General features: G+C 33.6%; 3 protein-coding genes across 5 annotated transcripts; all 3 read right to left on the minus strand.

Moving 5' to 3' along the window:
- Positions 1 to 778: 778 nt before the first annotated feature.
- Positions 779 to 2,718, minus strand: LOC122579945 (11-beta-hydroxysteroid dehydrogenase-like 4A). The gene is made up of 6 exons (XM_043752213.1): positions 2,481 to 2,718; positions 2,188 to 2,386; positions 1,776 to 1,855; positions 1,553 to 1,684; positions 1,297 to 1,449; positions 779 to 1,218 (listed from the first exon to the last, which is right to left on the minus strand). Exons 1-6 carry the CDS (start codon positions 2,673 to 2,675, stop codon positions 997 to 999), a joined length of 981 nt encoding a protein of 326 aa, XP_043608148.1. The 5' UTR covers positions 2,676 to 2,718; the 3' UTR covers positions 779 to 996.
- A 1,386-nt stretch (positions 2,719 to 4,104) lies between these two features.
- LOC122580687 (11-beta-hydroxysteroid dehydrogenase 1A-like) lies at positions 4,105 to 5,730 on the minus strand. The gene is made up of 6 exons (XM_043752953.1): positions 5,536 to 5,730; positions 5,174 to 5,369; positions 5,004 to 5,083; positions 4,790 to 4,921; positions 4,495 to 4,647; positions 4,105 to 4,414 (listed from the first exon to the last, which is right to left on the minus strand). The coding sequence occupies exons 1-6, from the start codon at positions 5,728 to 5,730 to the stop codon at positions 4,211 to 4,213; spliced, it is 960 nt and encodes a 319-aa protein (XP_043608888.1). The 3' UTR covers positions 4,105 to 4,210.
- Positions 5,731 to 7,856: 2,126 nt separating this feature from the next.
- LOC122578647 (11-beta-hydroxysteroid dehydrogenase-like 4A) lies at positions 7,857 to 14,284 on the minus strand. Of its 3 annotated transcripts, XM_043750653.1 has the most exons (7): positions 14,167 to 14,279; positions 10,857 to 11,047; positions 9,435 to 9,633; positions 9,275 to 9,354; positions 9,074 to 9,205; positions 8,796 to 8,948; positions 7,857 to 8,255 (listed from the first exon to the last, which is right to left on the minus strand). In XM_043750653.1, the coding sequence occupies exons 2-7, from the start codon at positions 10,866 to 10,868 to the stop codon at positions 8,064 to 8,066; spliced, it is 768 nt and encodes a 255-aa protein (XP_043606588.1). In that variant the 5' UTR covers positions 10,869 to 11,047; positions 14,167 to 14,279; the 3' UTR covers positions 7,857 to 8,063. The 3 variants fall into 3 exon arrangements, with proteins under 3 accessions (XP_043606588.1, XP_043606589.1, XP_043606587.1); XM_043750654.1 differs by lacking the exon at positions 10,857 to 11,047 and having other exon boundaries at positions 14,167 to 14,284; XM_043750652.1 differs by lacking the exons at positions 10,857 to 11,047; positions 14,167 to 14,279 and adding an exon at positions 10,008 to 10,532.
- Between the last annotated feature and the right edge of the window lie 1,355 nt (positions 14,285 to 15,639).

Here is a 15,639-nt window from a genome sequence, read left to right on the forward strand (position 1 = left end):
CTCGCCACGTAGGCGGGTTACTATGAAAAAAATCAAGAATAACCGAAAGAGAAATAACTCAAACGGAATCCAACATGACAAAATCTGAATAATGATACCGGGTGTAAAATCAACCATTGATCAAGTAACACGTAGCGGACATTGATTGGTGACGCGTAACGAAATATTAAAGGGCATGAAAGTAATATCTTTTTAGAACTTTTGTAATAACACATAATCTCTTACATATTATTTATCTATACCAACTAATCAAAGGGTAATGTATTTTTGAAAGATGTAACGTATCTTTTCAAAGATTTGATATGTACAAATCAATATTTAGTGGATATAATACATGTAACACCATTCATTTTTAATCGTACATCATCAAACATGCTTTAACGTATTGTATCGTACAATTATGTTATGCATGTTTGGTGGTGTAAAAAAAAAATAGCGGTGTGAAAATCAACACCCATCAACATATCAATGAGTTTCTTTTCTTTGTTTAGGTGAAGTTGTTAAGATAGTTAACAACTTATTAGGCTCACTTATTATTTGACAACTAAAATCAGACTTTGGGTTGTTGAATTCTTGGGGAAAAAAAACGTTGTCAATATAAATAATGATGATGGGTCCTAGATTGGGTCTAAACTTATTGGGCCTTATTCAGACAGCAATTCCTGTTTTCTAAAAAGTTTTAGCAGTAACTGGTTGAGCCGTAGAGGGGTATAAATTCTCCATCGAAAGGATCGTTTTTAACAGTAATTGGTTGAGCGGCAGTCGGCAGACAGGGTGGTTGGTTAAAAATTTTAACTTAAAATTGAAAAAATACATTGGTAAATTGCATACATTACAACAGTTAGTTACAATCCTTGGTTAAAATAAAAGAAGTTACAATCCGTTGAGCAAGCCTAGCTAAATTGAAATTTGAGAACAACCATATTCCAGAAAACATAAAACCAGTTATGACGGACGAGTTATATAAATCGGTTCAGATTCCGAGTTCCGACAGCATTAGCAACTATTTTTCATAGGTGCACCCGTACCCTTTTTAATCGTTCGAGGAAAATAAAGGCCAAGGTAGAAACGATGTAGCTGTGGGAACAAGAACTTGATCAAGAAGAGAGCCTTAAAAAACCTTGGTTCTGTAATGGATGTTGCTCCTCTACATACCCCGTCTACAATGGCTTTCGTGCATGGCTCGGGATCCATTGTTGGGAGCACAGCTCCAAGATCCTGCCCAATGTGATTTTGCGTAATAAGTTCGTTAGATACATCGTCAAAAGGGAAATAATTTAGCTCAGATATACTTACTTTTCTTAGATGAAGGCCAACACCAGTTGTGGAATACTTGGCTGTTGTGATGTTTGTTTTTACCAACCCAAGTGTCAAAATTGTTATTGTTATTGTTGGAGACACTTCAAATCTAAGAGACTCATAGAAGCTAATCAATGCTGCTTTACTTGCCTGAAAATTGTTCCACAAGATTACTAGTTATTTTTGCACATTTAAGGTCAGATAAGACACAAGTCCAAAAAAGTTTTTTTGTCAATGGAGTACGGTTTGCTACATTGTAGAAGCCGCCTTTTGGTGGGTTCAGCACTCCGGCAGATGAGGCATTGACAATGATCTTTCCATTTGTTTTCATGAGGTGTGGGATTGCAAAATGAGTTGGATAAACCGATCCCCAAAAGTTTATATCCTGCACTAATAATTCATATATAAATACACTCAAGTTGTGTTTGTTGCTTACTATGAAATAAGTTGTTACGTACAAATTTAAAAGATCATACCATCATGGGTGTGAACTTGGTGACATCGATGTTTTTTGAATAAATGGCTGCAATCCCAGCATTACAAACAAGATGATCCACTGTTAAAAAATTGAGTAGCAGCATGTTAATTTATCCACTGCAAGGAAACTTTCTACTAGTGTATTACCTAGTTGAAAAAAGAAACGGGCCAACTGAGTCTAGTGGGTCAAAGTCATTCAAAAACTATCTTAGATGCCTACCTTTTAATTTTATTGGTTTGTTCAAAATGTTAAATTTGTATAGTATCAATGATATGCGTAATGGGTAAGATCATATATTAACTTCTCGTGAAAAGATGGACAACCAAAAACACTTCTCATTTTGACCCATATATCTATTTGTCCAACCCACTCATTTTGCCACCTCAACTACGAGCTTATAGGCTACTCACAACGACCAAAATGTTTAACGGTGTCACCCACGAACATCCTACACTCTTCAACATTTGATACATTAGCAAATAGAAACAGGACATCAGGAGACCCGAGTTCACGGGCTTTATCAGCTACGTTTTCAAGCCGACTTTCTGGCTCTTTTATTGCTATAATCGCTAAACGTGCACCTCGTTTTGCATATTCATAAGCCATGAGCTGCCATTTTATATAATGTGAGAAAACTTTCCAATGTTTTATATAATACTCCGTAAAAGATGTTTGAGTTAACGTAAGGTTTAGGTTAACATACCTCTCCAAGTCCCGACGAAGCACCAGTGATCAAAACCACTTTTCCTAACATGCTTTCGCTACGTTGGAAAAATGACCAGGTAGCATTGATGAGTTCCCAAATGAAAAGAAATGGTGAAAGGAGAATCAAAAGTAACAAGAAAACATAGAACACAAGTGCATTTGTGAACTTGTTATTGAAGTAGGCTTCATACATGGTTGAGCAATACACAAAACTGATTTTTTTTTAGACTTGAATTTATACTGTATTATTTAGTAATAATTGGAAACAGGTGCAGACACTACTACCCTCATAAGTATCCAACTAAAAGATGTCCTGTAGCTGGGCAGTGTATTTATGACTCACGTTGTGATTTGTTATATTCAAATAATGTCGATGATAAAATCCCCCACATAATGAGACTAAATAAATTAATGGTCTTGGGCTGTTACAACTACTCCTTCATAACCAGGAGTCAGAGGACCATTATCTTCATTCATGTCCCCATTTTGCCAAAAATGTTTAGTTTTGACTTCATCCAAAGAATATTTGATATGTGATGTGATACTTACTATTATGGTAATTTACTTTCTGTTATATATAAATTTTTAAACAAAATTTGAGCGATATAGATCATACATGAAGTTTCCATGATGGTAGCCTAGTAGTGAAGGACATGCAACATAAAAACCTGTTGAATGCGTGTAATTAGGAACTTTTGCCTGATAAGATCAAGCTGTAGATGTATTATGATGAAACAAAACTCATCTTCGAATTGATGTCATTCCTAATATTGCCAATTATACTGAGGGGTTGATTTCATATATAACAATAAAACTGATATTACATTAATTCATTCATCTTTTACATAGAGCAATTGTTGTAAACTAATGTTATCAAACAACTGTGGCTTCCATATATAAAAATTCGATCTTAAAGTACAAGAATATACAATATCATGACCAAACAACTGTTTTGCGATTTGATCTCGTAATTAAGTCATATATTGCTGGTCAAATATGCGAATTTAATCGAAAGCCATATGACCACAATGGGTAATAAGCTGTTCCAAACTAGCAGTTTCAAGATGGATATTGGATTGCAGCAACTCGGAAATGAAAATGAATCAAAACATCTAATGGTCAAAGCTAAGATAATTTGTGACTTAAAAAAAAAAAATCTAAGATCCTTTCAAAAGTTTTATCATTCACGAATATATAGTTTTGACATACAACTTCAAGTGCTTAATAGGGCAAGAACGGATTCATACCCCAAAATTCATTGCAACTGTAAAACTTAAGATGAGCTTCTTTGGTAGCTCTAGAGCAAAGAGCTGATAACATTAACGTTTGCAGAAACAAATAGCCGAAATATTTACTAACTTATAAAGTATGTTTCTCACGTTAACAAAGTATAACCGGCCGGGATCCATGTATCATTTACCAATATACAGTATACCTTTGCAGAGTAGCTTGCTATGTCAATTTACACAATCATATTTTGCTGGTGGATCATCTTGAATTCAGCTAAGCCAAAGACTCTTTGTGTCAATGTGCACAATATTGGGTTGGTTGATATCAAGAAATTATTCAAACAGATATATTTGAAAATTATTTTCCACTAGAATCATCACTAGACACTTTATTTCAAATATCTCTGATAATGCAACTAAAGAAAATATACTCACTACACAACAACAATATGCAATTTCGCAAGGTATAGTAATGGTGAGATGTAGGCAGTCTTGAAGTTTATCTGCCCGTCTTAGCATTGAATATTTTGAGGCAATACATATATAGGTAGAAACGGTGGAGTTGTGGGAACAAGAACTTGATCAAGAAGAGAGCTTTATAGAACCTTGGTTCTGTAATGGATGTGGCTCCTTTGCATACTCCATCAACAATGGCTTTTGCGCATGGTTTAGCCTCCATCACCGGGACCACGTCTCCCAAGTCCTGTCACAAAATTTCACTTTTAGCAATAATAAATGAATCCATTAATTGGCAGGGAAATGAACTTAACCATATTACTTTACCTCTTTTAGATGAAAACCAACACCATTAGCTGAATATTTGGCTGTTATTAAGTTTGTCTTTATGAACCCGATTGTCAGGATTGTTATGGTTACTGTTGGGGAAACTTCAAATCTAAGGGACTCATAGAAGCTAATCAAGGCTGCTTTACTTGCCTGTAAATCAATTCAAAAAATTGAGTATCAGCAGTTATCTTGCAACACCATGAGGTTTAATGGTTAAACAAGCAAGGCTACACACAAAAATACAAAATGACTAGCTAGGTAAGGCGATATGCTGAAATACGGTTTTTGTTACATTGTAGATGCCATGTTTTGGCGGGTGCAGAACTCCACCAGCCGAGGAATTGACAATGATCTTTCCATGTGTTTTCTTGAGGTATGGGAGCGCAAATTGAGTAGGATAAATAGATCCCCAAAAGTTTATTTCCTGCATTTATGTTTCATGATTAAATTTCGTTGCGTTTTTGCAGTCATGTTGAGGACAACTTATAATATGATCATTACTATACCATGACGGGTCTGAATTTAGTGACATCAATGTTTGATGAATAAATGGGTCCTATTCCGGTATTACAAACAAGATGATCCACTGCACGTAGACAAGGATATATATCCACGTTAAGTTAGTATATAACAAAAAGCTTGTGTCAAAAAATTAGTCGGCTTGGAAGGTACCCACAGTGATGAAAACGTTTAATGGTATCGTCCACGAACATCCTACACTCGTCGACCTTTGAAACATCAGCAAACATGCAAAAAACATCAGGAGAGGGGACACGAGCTCTTTCTGCTACTTGCTCGAGACGACTCTCTGGTCTTTTTGTTGCTATTATCGCTAGACGTGCACCTCTTTTTGCATATTCATAAGCCATGAGCTGCCAATTTCACATAAATAAAAAGAGAAAATATAGTCATTTCTTTTTCAAGATATTACTCTTAATTATTAGGTTCGTATTTATATGAACATTTAGGGTCAGTGGGTCACAGCAAAACCCTGTTGTAACCTTAAAATGTGTACGTATTTAGATTTCAATTACATACCTCTCCAAGTCCAGATGAAGCGCCAGTGATCAAAACAACTTTTCCAGACATATTTTCCTTACATTGGAAGAATGATCGGATGTTGCTGATGAGTTCCCAAATGAAAAGAAATGGTGACATTAAAAGCAAAAGTAGTAAGAAAATATACAACACTACTTCATCTGTGAACTTGTGTCTAAAGTACGCTTCATACATGGCTCTACACAATTTGCAGGGGACACCTCAGAGCTAAGTGCTAATCTATATTGTACTCCCTCTTTGTTACCGATCGAAATGGTAACCCCAAAAATTGTGCATGTTTAGTAATTAAGGCTACAAATACAAACAGTTGTATTTGGTAAATTTTTACTCGATTCGAAAACATGATTTTTTGACTCGTGATCCGACTTATAAAAGTCAGGACATTTTTATATACTACGTAGTTTAGTTATATATATGTTACAACTTTTGAAAACAAAATATAAGTTGATTATTTCATATATTTTATCAAAATATTATATATTCGATACTTTTGAGTCATAAACTTTTAATTTATCTCCAAATTCGTCCTACAAGGATCAAAAATACATATAGAACATGCAAAATAACATAACCATATGTATAATATTTAATATATAACCATAATATCAAACTATAATAATTATAGCTTTGCAACTCGTAGTGTCCCGGTCCAAAATTCAAACCGCGCCTTGAAAGAGTTGGGAGAAAAAAAAATCACTTCTCGTTTCTGGTATAAATTGATCGACTCGTGTGACTCGTAAGAGTCTAACGATTCATGCATACATGTCAACCAACCAACATATTTACTACTGGCAACAATTATCGATAGTTAAGTGACACCAACGGGTCCCAATTCAACTTACAAAGATAATCGGTTTGTTAGTTTTGGAAAACCATCACCAAATGGTCAAGAAGGCATGTTCAAGAGTTGTTATGTATTTAACTAGTTATTATACTCCATGCTTTGCAGCGAATCTTGATATGTTAATATCCTTGCATATGGAGATAGGAGTTAAAGGTTCATTCCTCATGCCTTATAAGACTAGATGTCCTAGTCTATTGTAGATATAACTCTCTGTACATTAAGTAAGGGTAAGACTGCGACTTAAAAGGGAAAAGTTGAAGAAGATAAAAGTTTGTGTCTTAAGTAAAAATTTGAAAAGTTATGCGGTAAGACTAAAAAGTCAAATAAAGTTACCGTATTTAAGAGCAAAATTTTAAAAAAGATGAAAGTTTTGTGATAGATGTAAAAGTTAAAAAACTTATGTGGTAGAAATAAGAAAGTTTGTTGTGGTTAAAAGTTTATCTTCATGCCTTCCAAGATTGGATATCTTAGTTTGTTGTAGATATAAGTCTCTTTACCTTAAGTAGGGAAAAGCAAAAATTAAAGAAAATGAAAGTTTGTGGTTGAATTAAAAAGTTGAAAAGTTATATGGTAAGATTAAAAAAGTCAAAAAAGTTTACTATATTTGAAGGTAAAATTTTAAAAGATGAAGTTTTGTGACAAAAATAAATTTTAAAAAGTTATCTGATAAAATGAAAAAGTTTAAAAAGTCACTATAGTTAAATATAGACGTGCAAGAAGTGGTTAACCGATTTTGGTTAACGTGCCTTCTAAACATAACCTACACGTACATGTTGATTGTTAAATGCCTCCTTGTACAATATAGGGTTAGGGATTTAATATAAGATGCGACCACTCAGACGGCCAGCTCGTCATCTTTAATGAGTCTATTCGGCTTAATTAATTCCATAACTTTTCTAAGCAAACAAGCCATTCGATGTTACTCTGTTAGTTCAAATCATGTGTAATGTATTAATACAATAGTTTTCATATTGAACGCCACCAAAATAAAAAAAGGCACGAGCATTCCTAAAAGGTGAAATAAGAAAACAGGCTTATCAAACCTAGATCATGCCACAGACTATAGCTCTTCGTGGCTTAACTATGTTGGTCCATCAACAAACATCCAAATAGATCTCCCCTCGTGAAAAAATCCAAGGACCGTTCTCTTTCCTACCGTTAATGTTAAGATTTGAATATATTTGATTCCGAAAAGAAAATTAAATATTTACCGAATGCTTAAAAACGGCAAGCAAAGTGTTTAAGCCATTTACCAACCGATTTGGAGATACTGATGTTAACTAGTTGCATCCAAACAAAGCTTTTAACACTTTAAAAGCTTTTAGTTTAAAATAAAAAACTAAAGCTTTTAAAAAAATCTTAAAAAGCTTGTGTCAAACATAAGCAATGTAACTTGAGATAGTTTTTAACTTTGCAAACACATAATGTACAACACATTGACACATGAACACAATGATAATCAACTAAAATTGAGGTCATACTTTATCACAATATGTTTTGAACAAATATAGTGAAACACTAACTAGTACCGTCAGACAATGGATAGACATAATATTTCAAGTATTTTTTGGAAATGAGGACAGAAATCACACAATCACAAACTAATTAAATTCAAAATACACTTGTAACATTAACCGTCTTGCAAAGGGTTGATCTGTCCCTTTTAAAGCTTCAGGATTTTGTGGGAAAAAGTACACAGGTAGAGTCGATGAAGTTGTGGGAACAAGTACTTGATCAAAAAGAAACCTTTTATAAACCTTGGTTCAGTAATGGACGTTGCTCCTTTGCAAACTCCATCGACAATGGCTTTAGCACATGGTTCAGCCTCCATTGCTAAAAGCACATCTCCCAAATCCTGCAAAAAGTAGCTCTTATCAACATTAGATGAATCCTTTAAAGTAATTTTCTGAGATCGGAATTAATAAAAACAAACAAAAAGCTAGCATGCACAGGACAAGACGTCGCATAATAAACCCCCATAAATGAGACACCCACAAACAAGAGACAAAACCACCCTAATACTTGTGACGAAGTTGCATGCAGTCTTTGCTTACAATAGAACCCACTCGCCAAAATTTATAATGTATTCTAAGTGTTACTATGAGTATAGTTTTAGCTATTAACTCACTGATCTTTCAAACAACATGACTAGCTTTAGTTATAAAAGCGTTTAGAGAAAGTTTTTTGGCTCAGCCTATACCACCACCAAGACAAGTATTATTTTGATTATTTTACCCTAACACCAAAAAAATGTATTCAAGGGAAAACTAGTCGAAACACTACATTCGTGATGCACAAATAGAAAATGGTGTACAAATCACAGTCAACTTATTAACACGCCATGAATTTTTGCATCATAGAATTAAAGCCGATTCCGTGACACAGAATAACTTACTTTTCTGTATTGAACACCAATACCATTCATGGAATACTTGGCTGTTATGAACCTTGTTCGTATGAACCCAAGTGTCAAGATGGTTACTGTTATTGTTGGAAACAATTCATGTCCAAGGGACTCGTAGAAGCTAATGAGGGCTGCTTTACTTGCCTGAAAGATCGGTCCAAAATAGCAAGAATTAGAATTTATTATTAGATACACCATAAGGTATAACAGTTATAAAGAACGACCACACACAAAATGACTACATGGGTTGATGGAATCAGGTTTATTACGTTGTAGACACCATGTCTTGGTGGGTTGCACACTCCAGCACATGAAGAATTGACAATGATCTTTCCGTTGGTTTTCTTGAGGTGTGGTATGGCGAAATGTGTTGGATAAACTGATCCCCAGAAGTTTACGTCCTGCACAATAATTCATTCGTAAATTCATAGCAGTCATGTAAAATTAGGAATAGTTTCAAGGGATCATACCATAACAGGTCCGAATTTAGTGACATCCATGTCCGTTGAATAAACAGGTCCGATTCCAGCATTACAAACGAGATGATCTACTGCGAAAGGATATGTCTACGATGTTAATTAACAAAACTTAATGTATGATAAAAAGTTAGTCGATTTGGAGTTTACCCACAGTGACCAAAATGTTTAATGGTGCCATCTATGAACATCCTACACTCATCGACCTTCGAAACATCAGCAAACATGAAAAGAACATCAGGAGAGCCGAGTAGACGAGCTTTATCTGCTACTTTCTTGAGAGGACTCTCTGGTTTATTTGTTGATACAATGGCCAGACGTGCACCTCTTCTTGCATATTCATATGTCAGTTGCTGCCATTAAATTGATTTTTTCAAAAATAAAAAAGAAAAGAAGTTGCAATGGCACATTTTGCTAACTATAGCTCTTACCACTAAGATATTTGGACATGTATAAATATTTTGTACTAACATACTTATCCATATATTTAGGAACTGGTTGTGTTTATTAAGTTTATAGTTAGCAAAATTCATTAACATTTTAGTTGCACCCGCAAGTGGAATATGGTCAGAGATGGAGCTTCTTTTCTAAAATTAGACTTAAGAGAATGGACCACAAAATATTGGTGTTTAGTGTTTACCCTTTACACTAGAGTTTGTTATGTTTGGATTGAATTTAGGTATGATTAGGTATCCGATTCCAAAAAGGGGTTTAAGGTTTTACATACCTCTCCAATTCCGGATGAAGCACCTGTAATCAAAACAACTTTTCCAGAGATGTTTTCATCACATCGGAAACATGATCGGAGGGTGTGAATGAGTTCCCAAATGAAACAAAATGGTGAAATTAAAAGCAAAACTAACAAGTAAATGTACAACAAAAGTTCATTTGTGAACTTATTTCTAAAGAGGGCTTCATACATGGCTACACATTACACACACTCACGAACACCCCCGAGTTAGCACTTAGCTGCTGATTTATGTTGCAAATAATCAAAAAGTGCATGTGCATTTAGTTAGGTCATAAATAACCAACCTAGTTGGATGTTTGTTCAATCTTACTACTAATTCTGAAAATTTGTATTTCAAACGAGCAGGTTTGACGTATGGTATATTTGTCTGTAAACAATTTATACAACCGCATTCACGTTGTATAAGGCCAGACCCGTACGTTGCAAATAGTAAAATCAAGTGTTTCAAACCAGCACTATAAAACACTGAAAAAATAAAATTAAGTACAATATGTACATGTAAGATAATTTTTTTCACAAACCACTGTACATAGTTTGAAGTGTATAGCAGTTCTAAAGATCTTCAATGCTAGAAAATTTACCGAATGCAGTGCATACACATATACATCATGTCACATATAAGGGTTTTCTGTATCATTTTCTATACCCAAATGCATAACCAGGTTCTATATATTATAGATCCTTTTTCATTTAATTTAGTGGTGTTCAAAAATAACTTACTGCTTATAATTATCTGAAACTGAGGGCAACCAAATGCCCACAAATGCATGTCAATATATAAGATAATGTAGATTTACAATAGAGAATTCAAAATAATTTACTTACATGCTCGATCATATATAAGGCGATTTATCCCGGTGTGGGAGTGTTGGCCGACCCTTGCATATATAGAGTGTAGACAGAACGATTTATCGCAAACTTTTCCACCATGGTTTTCAACTCAAGACACTTTTAAAGTGTAGACATACCTTAGAAGTATGTCCAAGACAATATTAACAGTGGATCAGGTACTAATCCTGAATACAATGTACACGTAAGTATACAGGAAAAATGTAAACTTATATACATTCATATCTTGTGGATTACAATTAGACTAAACAAACCCAATACACTACAATAAAATGCCGCACACATCATGTGTGAACTAAATATTATTACATCCAGTTATAAAGTTATCAAATAACAAAAACTGAACATGAAGTCATACATTAATAAACAAAACCAATTATGTGATAAAATTATAACCAAAAAAATCATAACTGAATTGGAAAGAATAGACAAAATCTAACTAATCTATAAATATTTTTCAAGTTCGAACATTTGAGAAAAAGTAAAATATATATAAAGTTTGGTAAGTGGTCCAGAACCTATAACACCACCTAATCTAATGACTAATGGCAGCATGCAATTTCATATACGTTTGTCATATTGTCACTATTCTAAAAAGGTATTGGCAACCTCCAACATGTTACACATCAAATAGTTTATGGCCTAACTTATATCGTCTTCAAACTACTCCAGACATCTTTAGCCACGTAACCCGTGGGGTTATGCACTTTTGAAGAGCAGGAAATTGCCAGTTGCTCAATCTAGCTTATTACTAGATGATCAGTCCCTTTAAAGTTTTGATTTAATGCTTTCTTCGAAGAGCACTCAACATCATTACAAGGAAAGGAGCAAGATAAAGTCAAATTAAACAGAGCACGTATTCATCAACTCGTAGCAGTTATTTTGATCTTATTTATGTTTACATATTTTAGATTGTTATCAAACTGGATTGAGTTTATTATAAGCATTGCTGTATTTGATTTGATAAATCAACCACATGAAGAGAAAAAAAAAAAAAAAAGAAGCAATAAGCCTTTTGAAAATTGCAGCTCTTACCAACAAGTACAACGCCATCAAACACCATGCATCATGTGATACAGCAATAGTTTGTTAATCTTTTGTGGTTTGAATTGCATGGTTATGTATCTGTATTTGATTGATCATTTAGTAATTCAAGAACAAGTATCATCTAATTTATGGTTTTAACTCATTAACTTTGGTACGCTGAAATTCAAACAGGTTATCTGCCAACCATTTTGAGCAAATGAGCAGCAGACCATTTTGACTCATAAACCCAACTGACACGCCAGCTAATTTGATCCATTTAGATATACGGGTTACATGGGTCATGTTTTGGTTGACTGGTTTAAGCATGTGCAGCTTCGGGTTGAAGGTTTGACATGATTAATTATATGAGTCATGCTTGGTTGGGTGCTTCCGACCCACCAATGTTACATACATGATGGTCAAACAGATATGTATCATATATGTTACATATATGATCTTCAACACAGATGTATCATATATACTTGATCTTCAATGACTGGTCTAGGTTAAAAGGACCAATGAAATGTTTTCATATATGTTACATACATGATCTGCAACAAAAATAACTAAATAAGTCATCTAACAAAGTCTACGAACATAGCGGATGTGGCTCTGTACTCACATTTTTCTAAAAGTTGAGTCATCAAGTTAATCCATTCATATCGAACAGTAGAGCATATAAAATATAAAAAAAATTACTAAATTCAAACGGGCCATATGGGTTTGTTATAAACCAGCCCATATAGCAGAAATTGTCTGCTAGTCTAAGGAAGGTACACTTAAATACCCAAAAACACTTCTATAAGTGTCAACATGGGCCAAAGAACATAACAGGGTTGAAAACAAATTGACCTGTAAAAGGTCGCTAAACGATACTTAATATATTGGGAAATGGTAAACATACCCCGTGACTATGATTAATTTGATTAAAATTGCATAAATTGTTGTAGTTCGATATCTATGCACATTTTCGGGAGTTGGTTATACTCAAAGTACAACACTTTAATATATCCTAACAAATTAAACACAACCCTCTCACTATGTTTATCATTTCACTTCATATTATCACAATGTTCTAAATCATTTCATATAAAGTCACTTATATTGACCCATAACAATCCAGGCCAACCTATCTATTTTTTAAACCTCTAGTTATGAGGCACAACGGGTTTCAACGTTTGTTGTCAAGAACACACACACATACACACAAAGGGGGCCAATCAAATGAGAACACCCTTAAAATTAGAACACTTTAAAACTTCATTTTGATGCATTAAAAGCCCATAAACTAACATAGTGTATAACTAATTATCATTATGTAAGTGTTTAACAACACATTGATCTATCAAAATCAAGAAAATCATGTTTTTTATTTTATTTTGTGCATTCATCTTGGATGCACAAAACAAAAACGTGATTTTTTAAGGGTGTTCTCACTGGAAAACCACCTCACAATGGATGCACAAAACAAAAACGTGATTTTTTCGATTTTAAAAGATCAATGTGTTGTTAAACACTTAAATAATGATAATTAGTTATACACTATGTTAGTTTATGGGCTTTTAATGCATCGAAATGAAGTTTTAAAGTGTTCTCACCATGTTCTCATTTTAGGGGTGTTCTCACTAAAAACCACCAAACACATATCTATATCTATACTATCTATCTATATCTATATTACCTTATAAAGCATATGGTTCCTCCTTATTTTTCTCAAAAAATAACTTATTTACAACTATCCCTCCTCTTTATTAACTAATTTAAATATCTCCCCTTAATATTATAAATTATAATACCCTTAATGAAATTATTTTACAACATACATCCCTCAACTCCTAAAATTACTACACTACCCCTTTTACATCTATTACTTTTACACTACCAACCACACCATTGGCGCCAACATCGCCGCCGCCGCCACCGTTACGGCTGCCACCATCACACTGCCGCATCGCGTAGGCATGTGCCTAGTATATATATAAACCGAGGCAAAATGTAATCCTAATGCTAATGCCAATGCCAATGAGCTCTTGGTCTAATGGTACAAGGGGAGTTGGGAGGCTCTCGAGATCTGGGTTCAAGGCGTTTACGTACTGGCTTTGCGAAAAGCAACTATTAACAGTTTAACACACATTTGCTTTTCAAAAAACATTACTCCGTATTATCCTAATTTGTAAAGTTAAAAGTTTATTAAAAAGAAAATGCATAAATTGCCGTTCAATATAATAAAAAGTTTATTAAAAAGAAAAGGAAAGGTTACCTGGTGTATCATAGATAAGTGTGATACACGATGAAATACCCTCGCATGTTTGCTAGTCAAAAAGGATGGTCGTCAGAGCCACCGTGCGATTCTCTTGGACTGTGTCTACGAATTGATTTTTTAATAGTTATCGGTTGTAAATAAATGATTATGAGATAGCAAAGCAACGCAACCCTTTAATTTGAATTTTAATGTTAGGTTTAGGTTTCTACTTTTCTAGCGGTCTTTGTCCTTGCATAAAATATTACTCTGAAAGAACTGATACAGTAAAACTGTAAGTAGCACTTTATACAAATTTAACCTTTATTCTTTTATAGTAAGATAATGATAATGATAATGATTAAATTAGTAAGAATTTTAACGACTAACGAGCAATTAGCTCAACGGTATAAGAAATCTCCCAAAGTCTTTTGGTGATGCAAGACTCGGTTTCGAGTCTTATCCCAATTAAATGTTGTGAATTCAAGCAGTTTAATTAGGGGTACGTTAAACCTTACGCTATGAGTATCCACACTTTTCAAAAAAAAAAAAAAAATTACAAATTTTGACGGTTTTTAATAACTTTTAAGAGTTTTTTGTACATTTGGCAATTTCCATGTCCTAATCATCTACATAAATACGATTTTATACATTTTACTAGCTGAACCCGGGTTAATTGATAGACGTTTTGTAAATAAACCGGATGATACCCGAATAACTTTAAAATATGTTGTCATATTAAAATGTATAATAACAACGTTAAATAAGTTAAAAAGTTGCGATAAATTATTATGTACAAAAGAAACTAAACGGAAACAAAAGTTATATGGTTGTGGACACAGGTTAAAACACATTCAGTTGGCAAAAAAAAACTGTTATATAGAAGAAGAAAAACATCATAGTTTTTGGCCTATTATAACGAAAAAATAAGGTGATTAAAATCTTATATAATAATGTGGACATTTAATAAAAATCTATATTAAGGATACATATCTAAAAAAAAGTTATTTTGAATTTTAAATAAAACGATATGATGATGTCATAATTAAATTAAAAGGATGTGTAATAATAAAATTTTAAAAAAATCTTATGTCATCACAATTTTTCTTTTCTTAATATAATAGATTTCAAGAAATTTTTTTAAACGTTCATTTTATTGTTTTGCCGAAGATTTATGTTCAATATATATATATATATATATATATATATTTTTGGTAATTAGCCCGATAAAATGTAGAAAAAGAAATGGTTAATGGGTCAAAGTCGGGCAGCTGTTGTCCCCGTATGTGTACTGACAGCAGCCAGGAAGTACAAGTCATATGATAGCCGACAAATAAAGGCCATGATGGTAGTTGTTAACTTATCATATCATGACAACATCCTTCACACACATCTGAATCTTCCATACACAAACTAACAAAGACGAGACCTCTGAGTTTTCATGAGAATATGAGATGATCAAAGTGTCACTTGCTAGTCAAATTTCTTCCACAT

The sequence above is a fragment of the Erigeron canadensis genome, chromosome 8 (genome assembly GCF_010389155.1).
Source record: "Erigeron canadensis isolate Cc75 chromosome 8, C_canadensis_v1, whole genome shotgun sequence".
Lineage (NCBI taxonomy): Eukaryota > Viridiplantae > Streptophyta > Magnoliopsida > Asterales > Asteraceae > Erigeron > Erigeron canadensis.